Consider the following 9,330-nt stretch of genomic DNA (forward strand, 5'->3'; position numbering starts at 1 on the left):
TTCTGCATTTTAAATGTCCTGGGTCCTCCGCGCCACAAAGCCCTCTCCCACCCTTGCATCCCCCCACCCCCACCCCCGGCAGCAAGGGCATTTCTTCCCACTACTCCTGCTCCACACTACAAGGACGGTGTCCAAGCAAGCCCTTAGATGGGGCTTTGGCCTTGTAATTTACCTAGATCTAGCGCCCCACCAACCCCCAGATTAAATTTTTATTCACTGTTCTGATATATTAATTTTGCTTTTCTTCCCTTTTGCAGGTAAGTCACTGATTTTTCTTTTTTTTCCCCCTCACGGAATAGATTCCAATTTCCCAAAGATTTCAATAATCTCCCCAGCTGTCTGGCCACCCCGCAGGACCTGCCCGTTCCCCTCCAGGACTACGGCCTCCTGGCCTCCTCCAAGTGGGGTCTCAAGAGCCCCCCACCTACCCCCCACGGCTCCGCAGTCAGGCGGCCAACCCGCCTGTGAGGTACACAGCGCACCCACCCCGCCCCAGCCAACACACCTTACACTTACACACACACTCCGTGAAGAGTTGCGAATGGGAAGCCGCCGGAAGCCCGACGGCAGCAGGTTTATTACCACGGTTCTTTCCAAATGCAAAATCCGGCCCACGAGCTCAGGGATTCGAATTCCTCAACTTGCCGCACCCTGCAACTCACCCGCACGCGGACGCGTCTACGTACGCACAAAACTCCCCCGCACGTGACCTCAGCCCCACGCAGCCTCCCACGACCTCTCCCACCCCGCTACGCTGAAGCGCACACTGGACCGACCCGGGTGTGGAAGTCCCTTCCCGCGCCACCGCCTCGAGTCTCACCGTGTCCCCGGGCCGGGGCGCCCCGAGGCCCGTCGCTGTTCCTTGCGCGGCCCTCCAGGCGGCGGCGGCGGCGGCAGAGCCCGGGAGGGGCACGAGGGTCCCGGTCTCCCTTCTCGTCCGCTTGCGGCCGGGCTGGCGGGGACGGGCCGAGGCGGCCTCAGTACAGCCCCAGGATGGCGGCGCCCACGTCCTTGGAGGGCCGGCGCTCCTCCACCAGAAAGTTGCTCATACTCTCCGACTTGATGAGCAGGTTGCAGCCCAGGAAGAACACGCCGAAGACCACGGTGAGCGACAGCACGCAGAGCACAGCGATCTGCGCCACGCGCGACACCCACAGGCTGCGCTCGTCGGGCGCCAGCCCCGCGGGGACCCCGTCGGTGGCGGCCAGCGGCGCGCCCCCGGGGCAGCAGCCCAGCCACGTGCCCAGCCCGTGGCTGCGGTTCCCCAGGGTGGCCCCGCCGCCGCAGCCGCCCAAGCCGCCCGCCGCCTCCAGGCCGCTGTGGTTCAGGAAGGTCGCGTTCTTCGCAGCACGGCGCCCGGGGTCTCGGCGCGCCGGCCGGGGCGCGCGGGGAGGCTGGCCGGCGCCTGCGCTCTCGGAGATGCTGGGGTCCATCCGCGGGCGGGGAGAGGGGAAGGCGGGAGGCCGCCCGCGCGCCGGCACCCCTCGGGCCGCCTGGCCCTGGGCACCGGGCGGGAAGCGGCGGCCCGGAGGAACGAGCAACAGGCTGCGCGGGAGCTGCATCCGGAAAGCCGAGCGCGGGTCGCGGTTGCCTGCTGCGCGGCTCGCCGGCCCCGCCGCCCCTCCCCTAGCAACGGCCCCGCCCCCTCCCGCCTCCTTCCTGCTCCCCCCCCTGCGGCGCCCCCCACCCCCACCCCCCCGGAGTCCTCTGGGTCCGAGAAGCGGGCAGCCCCGCCCCGGGGGCAGTGGCGGAGGGTTTCGGGCTGGGAAATCTCCCCGAGGCGCCCATTCCGGGAATCGGTGCTCGTGGCGGTTCAGCTCCTCCTGAAGTCGGCCCTAAATTTCTGCTCCGCTCTTTGGCTCCCAGTAGACCTTCCTGGACATCAGAGAAGTAGCTCTCACCCCTGGCGTTGGCTGCCCTCCTCTCTCCCTTCTCCATTGGGGCGGTGGCGCTGGGTCCGAGCGGTCCCGCCACGCCCCTACCCGCTCCTCGCTGCAGTCCCCAGGCTGAAAGCTGTGGCTGCGGGGCGTGCTGTCTTCGTCCTTCCCACCCCACCCCCATCCTGCCCCATTTGATTTTTTGTTTTTAATTCAAAAAGAAGTTATTGAGGTCTCCCCCCACCCCCGTTCCTTTTGGCAAAAAACGCACCATTGCAAACTAGAAAGTATGGATTAGCAAAATGAAAAAAAAAATCGAAAACCTCAAAATCCTACCCCCCAGAGTGTCGACGTTACCACCTTGGTACAAAATCTGGGCTTTTTTTCTTTGCGAGTCTCCATACATTTATTCAAATAGAGATGCATTGTTAGTACCTACTGTTTTGTCATTTAATTGTGTATCTTTTCGTAGTGATAAATATTCATCTACAACAGTGGTTCTGAATATTCTGGAGGACTTATTATGTCGGGGTTGGGGGCCCCAGAATGTGCATTACTAATACCCTCACAGGTGATGTTCATGCTGCTTCCGGGTCCTGCTTTGAGAACTACTGATCTGTAATACAATTTTTAGTGAAGGAATGGTGTTTCAAGGGTAGAGACTACTACCATGTATTTAAGGAAGATGTTTATTTTTGGATATTTTAGTTGGCCCCCTTTTTTTGCATCAGAACCAATATTACCATAAAGAGCCTGTATCAAAGTGTATGCAAAAACTATTTTTTTCTTGATTTTTTGAACGATGGACCCACAGAATCCAAAGATTACATCCTACCAAATTGCTCTGCAGAAACGAACCAGTTTACACTGCAGCCCTATGGGGAAGGCGGGGGGCATTGCCCCCGATCCTGGTTATTGTCATTATTTTCATATCTTTGCCTGTGTTTATGGGATGTGGGATGGTTTCTCATCCTTGTATAATTTGCATTCTTTGAGCTGTGGAGAAGGAAGGAAAGCATCTAGGAGTCTTTGAGTCCAGGCAGAAGATCCTGTGGGAGGCTTAGATTCCGCTGGTGGTGGCGGAGGGAAAGACCTGAGGATGGAAAGGGCTTGGCAAGTGGGTGTGAGGGTACCCAGGATGTCCCCAGCATGGAGTATCTCAAAGCCACCGCTCCGCCATTAGAACTAATTCACGTGTGTGTGTGTGTGTGTGTGTGTGTGTGTGTGAGAGAGAGAGAGAGAGAGAGAGAGAGAGAGAGACAAAGGAGTATGTGAGAAGAAAAGATTTGAATCAAACAGCAGAGACCACCATCCCTACATTAAATAAGAATTAGTGTATTTGGTGGCACCATCACCCAGGTTTCTCTCACATCTAGCGGTCCTGTGTAGCAAATAGTTGTAGTTATTTTGCATTTTGACCGAGAAATGACCTTTTCATTTTGCAGAATTCTCCGTGACAATTATCTGACCGAATTACGTAAAGACACATTTGAAGGCCTGCTATCCCTCCAGTATTTGTAAGTTAATCAGTTCATCATTTATTATGAGTTTTTAGTTATATTATTTATTAAAATATACAGGGTTCAAATTAGATAATTGCAACAATTTCTTCTTACAGTAGAATTCTATAATTCTCTATAGGGGAATTCTATAATTCTCTCTATTATATTCTATAACTCTGTGAGTCTGTGGGGACCCAGCCCATCTCTAGCATTAAATACCTCCTATGCATTTTCAACTTTTTAATTTTATAGACAAGATGTAGGAAAAAGCCCTTCAGTTGTAGAGGAAAAGGGGTAATGAAGTCTGAGCCATTATGGACACCCATATGAACCTTGTTATGTAAGTGTTCATATACCATCTGCTTTTATTTATATTTATTATTTATGGCCCATGGATCAAATCCTGTGTATGGTCTGTCTTGATACAACCTATGAGTTCAGAATGATTTTCGTGTTCTTAAAGGGCTGTAAAAGAGAAAAGAAGGGAAAGAAACAGAGAATATGTGACAGAGACCGTATATGGCCTGCAAAGCCTAAAATATTTACTGTCTGGCCTTTACAGAAAAGGTTTGAAAAAGTTGGCTTAGTAAAATGAGAGGAATTGAAGTTAACCTCAAATTGTCACCTACAAGACAAGAAAATATAGAACACTTACATTAATTTGAATGCCATTAACCCAGAATTTTTAAATAATTTAATCTAAATTAAATATTTGAATATTAAATATTTAACTAAGCAGGTGAATTATGTAAGCAGTATTACCAAGTACATATTAAATTATCAAGAGAACAGATTAAGGATTTCAGTGTGGGAAATTGTATTAGTTTATTTTTTTATTATTATGTTTTATGTAATTTATTGTTAAGTTAGCTAACATACAATGTGCTCTTGGCTTCAGGAGTAGATTCCTGTGATCCGTGTGGAACTTCTTATGCCACCATAAAAATAGATGTTTAAAATGATGGTTAAGGGGTTGGGGCTCCTGGGTGGCTCAGTTGGTTGGGCGTCCGACTTTGACTCAGGTCGTGATCTCACAGTTTGTGGGTTCGAGCCCCGTGTCGGGCTCTGTGCTGACAGCTCAGAGCCCGGAGCCTGTTTCAGATTCTGTCTCCCTCTCTCTCTGCCCCTCCCCCACTCATGCTCTGTCTCTGTCTCTCTCAAAAACAAATAAACATTAAAACAATGATGGCTAAGGGGCACGTGGCTGTCTCAGTCATTAGAGTCTGCAACTCTTGATCTCGAGGTTGTAGGTTAGAGCCCCACGTTAGGTATAGAGATTACTTAAAAAAAATGAAATCTTTAAAAATATAATGATGGTTAAGTGGTATAGTTAGAAATGTTTACACTAAACAAACATCAGAAATGCCTCTAACTTCGCTAATTACAGAACAAACATCTCTCCAGCCTCATTGTCAAGGAAGAAATGTTTGCATATATCTCTGTACATTAGACATGCTGAGATACTAATGTTCTTTGCTATGGAGGTTCAGTGTTTATTCTTCGTCCATGCCATCCAAAGCTGTGTATTTCATTAATCCTTTTTAAAAATTTTTTTTAATGTTTATTTATTTTTGAGAGAGAGAGAGAGAGAGAGAGACAGAGGATGAGCAGGGTAGGCACAGAGAGAGAGGGAGACACAGAATTGGAAGCAGGCTCCAGGCTCTGATCTGTCAGCAGAGAGCCCAATGTGGGGCTCGAACCCACGAACCGTGAGATCGTGACCTGAGCTGAAATAGGACGCTTAACTGACTGAGCCACCCAGGCGCCCCTAAAATAAAGAAATAAACTTTAAAAAGAAAGAAGGAAAAAAGGAAAGATCCTTGACCTGGCAGTCAGAGGCAGATGTTAGTCTCAGCTCTGTTGGTCAACAGCTGGGTCACTGCAGACATTTCACTTAACCTCACTGAGCTTAATTTCCTCATCTGTTAAACAGAACGAATACTTCCTGACCTACAGCACAGGAATTGGGGGGTGGGGGGATTACTCTGAGGGCAGGACTTGCTTTTCTTCTTCATTTTGCATCCTCAACACTTGGCTTGGTTCCTGACACATGTAAGTATTCCGTTAAGGTCTGTTACATAAATCAATTATAAAATACATATATGTAAAATCCTTGGGAAAGATAAAGACAGTTCTGTCATAGTATAAGCATGTCAAAATTACCTATGTGTTTTGGAAAAGGATTGGGAGGGAATACAGAAAACCTGGTTTGAACTGTTAGCTGATAGGATTATGGATAAATATTTTACTGTTTTATTTTTATCTTAGCCCAAACAGTTCATGTTAATGTTCTTGAAAAGTCGAATGTTCTTTTTTTCTTTAAAAAAAAAAATTTTTTTTTAATGTTTATGTATTTTTAAATTTTTTTTTCAACGTTTTTTATTTATTTTTGGGACGGAGAGAGACATAGCATGAACGGGGGAGGGGCAGAGAGAGAGGGAGACACAGAATCGGAAACAGGCTCCAGGCTCCGAGCCATCAGCCCAGAGCCTGACGCGGGGCTCGAACTCACGGACCGTGAGATCGTGACCTGAGCCGAAGTCGGACGCTCAACCGACTGAGCCACCCAGGCGCCCCTTCTTTTTTTTTTTTTTTTTTTTTTTTTTTTTTTTTTTAATTTTTTTTTCAACGTTTTTTATTTATTTTTGGGACAGAGAGAGACAGAGCATGAACGGGGGAGGGGCAGAGAGAGAGGGAGACACAGAATCGGAAACAGGCTCCAGGCTCCGAGCCATCAGCCCAGAGCCTGACGCGGGGCTCGAACTCACGGACCGCGAGATCGTGACCTGGCTGAAGTCGGACGCTTAACCGACTGCGCCACCCAGGCGCCCCAGGCGCCCCTTCTTTTAATGTTTACTTAGTTTTGAGAGAGAGAGAGAGAGAATGTGCATACATGTATGTGCCTGTGGGGGAGGGGGCAGAGACAGAGCGGACCGAGGATCCAAAGCAGGCTCTGCTCTGACAGCAGAGAGCCCAATGCAGGGCTTGACCTCACAAACTGCAAGACCATGAGCCGCTTACGATCATGACGCTTAACCGTGTGAACCACCCAGGCGCCCCATATGTATGACTTCCTTTGAGAAATCCTTGGTCTTCAGGCAGCCCGTATTAAAATCCGTTGTTTTTTATCAATTCCCATTCTATCACCAATAAGATGTTCTAGAAAGGGCAGGATCTCCTCAGAGCCTGCTTCTGCTATAACTCTTTCTCACCCGAGGCCTTGCTTTCCAGACAGTACTCATTCATTTCAAAGTGAGGAAAACCAATGACATGGCTGTCCCGTGCCCCCTTCCCCACCCTTGAGCCTCTCCGACTGCCTACCGGGATGGCAGCCCGGGGGTCCAGTCCATTCTCCACCACCGAGAGCATTTCCGCTCACACTGCAGCTCCCTCGGAGAATCACATGACACCTGCAGAGACAGACGGCGGCGGCCAGATGAGCAGGTTCCAGCTCACCACCCCCAGCCAATTCTCCCCCTCCCCGCAGCAGGCAGCGGGTCAGCCCATCTTCCTCAAACTGCAATGCAAAGGCCTCTGAATTCAAAAGTAAAAGCCAAGAGTGGATTTTAAGGAAGGAAACAAGGGAAGAGAAGAAATCTGAGGGCTCGGATCTCAGGAGGTGGGGAATCCTATGTGCCATGGGTGGGTCCACCGTAATCAGGGCATGGAGAGGCCTCTGTATGCCACACCAAACGCTGGCACAAAAAAGCAGGGAATGAAGGGCTGATTTGGATACAGAACTAAGGGTGCGAGGGGGATGCTGCCGCCGGAGGTGCCAAGAGCCCACGTGGACCAGGAAGCAGGGGCTCACAATTCACGTTCGGAGCCTCTGACTCCTGTGCCAGCCCGATGTCTGCCAGCTCGGCAGGGACAAGCACAACTGAGGGAAGTTTCCAAAGGGAGGGCCTCTTGCTACATAGCTGCTTCCCCTCCAGGCACGAGGGTCCAGCCAGAGCAGCACAGGGACACGCCTAAAGGGAAACAACACGGGTTCGAATCTCGATTTGCCACTAACCACTTAGGCATGCTAGGTGGGGCACCACGGCAGACGTCTCGAATGGAGGTTATGAATGTGGAAAACGCCCAGCACAGGGCCTAACGGTACTAAGGGTAAATGGTATCTATTACCCCGGTTGGATGTGGCCAAGCCTTCTAGGCAAAGGCCACTGTCTGAATGAGTCCCCTCAACTACCTGAAGTCAGTACACAGGTAAATCCCTCAGGGCACTGGCTTCCCCCCCAACCCCCCCGGGGGTGGCTTAGGTGGGGGGCGGGGGGGGCCTCAACCTGAGCCTCGGGGGGTGGCTGTTGGCTCGCCTGGACCGCCCCAGCCACTCGGACGGACCAGGATTGGGCAGGCACATTCCCATCTAAACAGATCTCTAGTGACCACGCTGCCGAGCATGGAGGGACACCAAAAAATAGGTCATCGCTGTCTCTGTTCTCAAAAACCTATGGCCCAAAGAAGTTATCAAATGGAGGCATGCTGAACGGATTTTGTACTGTTTACACACATTGCTTCATTCATTCCTTGTCACCACCCTAGGAGAGCTCTTTTATTCTCCAGATCTAACAGATATGAAATCAAAGCTGACCCAGGTCAAGGAACTTCCCAAGATCCCAGGGCTGATCAGTGGCGGGCTCTACCACCTTCGGCCAGGATGACATCCACCCTTCTGGAAGAGGCGGGTGTGAGCCAGGGCTAAGGGGTGGCTGGGGAGGGGGCAGGGAAGTCTTGGGAGGAGGGCTCTTCAGCTGGGGGCCCAGGTGGCGGGATGCAAGGGAGCATCAGGGTTGAGTCTGGCAGGAAAGGTTTACAGGCGAACAGTGAGGCATGGAGAACGGCAGGGTGGCCCTAAATGATGAAAGACGCTCTGATTCAAGCCCTGGCCTCTGGATCCGGCAGAGGGTGAACAGGACCCAGCGCCGACCTTCCTAAGTAAGGACATGCAAAGGCAGATAGGTGTGTGGAGGACGGCCCCCACGAAACCAGCTCTGGTCAGCGCACAACAGACTGACAGGAGGAACACTAGCCCCTGGCCACAGCCCATCAGACTGTCTCTCCCTCCACCACTTTCCCAGCTCCTACCCACTGGGAATCCTCAGGACCCTTCGCTGGAGACGAGCTCCATGCTCTGGCCACCAGGGGACCGGGAGAAGGGGACGTACTACAGAGTCGGTCCTGAAACCGTGCCTGATCCTAGAGGCTGGGTTTCTTCCAGGCTACCCTACGCAGCCCTGCAGGCCAAGTTCAGGCTCTCTGGCTTTGAGACCCTGGCATCCAATCCCCTTTGGCAATTCCGGGGGCCTGCCCTTCTAGACAGAGCCTCAAGCCCTAAAACTGCCCTTCCCTCAGCCGGCCTCAAGCCTTGGGCCTCAGCAATCTGAAGAGGAGGACCATTGAGGCCTCATCAACTAATTCACTGAATATAATATTCACTGGAGGGAGGGAGGCTTATCATTAAGTGGGTGCTCTGGCCAAGTCAGGGTCTGCTGAAAAAACAAAGTAAACTGACACTGAGGTCAGAGCAGGGCCAGACAAGAGACAACTGTGACCTAAAACAGTGTCAGGAACGTCACCAAAGGACAACAGTGCGGAGAAACCTAGAAGAATTGCCACTTGACAATTCACAACACAGAACTGAGACGTTCCGGGCTGTGCCAAAGTTCCGGGCACATCTTTCCTTGCAGGAAGCCAAAGCTCCCTACATAGGCCTGTCGGTTCCAGAACGCCTCAGGAAGGCAGGAAATGGCTCAGAGGCAGGACCACGACCATCTACGATGTGAGATCTCTGGCCTCTGGGTCTCCTGACTGCTAGGTCAGCACTCCAGCAGGCTCCTTGGGTGAGCCAGACCCCCATCTACCATGCTATGGGACTGGTTTCACTTTCTATCCTCAGAACTGTCTTCACTGACACCAAGAAGCAAACGACAGAGGGGTGGGTCTTCAGG

At 51.4% G+C, this 9,330-nt stretch overlaps 1 protein-coding gene across 1 annotated transcript; it reads right to left on the minus strand.

Annotated features, from left to right (window-relative positions):
- Positions 1-864: 864 nt before the first annotated feature.
- On the minus strand, positions 865-1,562 carry LOC131496952 (reprimo-like protein). Its single transcript, XM_058702830.1, has one exon. It carries the CDS (start codon positions 1,560-1,562, stop codon positions 978-980), a length of 585 nt encoding a protein of 194 aa, XP_058558813.1. The 3' UTR covers positions 865-977.
- Between the last annotated feature and the right edge of the window lie 7,768 nt (positions 1,563-9,330).

Source organism: Neofelis nebulosa, chromosome 16 (genome assembly GCF_028018385.1).
Source record: "Neofelis nebulosa isolate mNeoNeb1 chromosome 16, mNeoNeb1.pri, whole genome shotgun sequence".
Classification (NCBI taxonomy): domain Eukaryota; kingdom Metazoa; phylum Chordata; class Mammalia; order Carnivora; family Felidae; genus Neofelis; species Neofelis nebulosa.

What these genes read in the sequence shown, in the direction of transcription:
- LOC131496952 (XM_058702830.1), bottom strand. Translation starts at nt 1,562, where the DNA reads ATGCAGCTCCCGCGCAGCCTGTTGCTCGTTCCTCCGGGCCGCCGCTTC.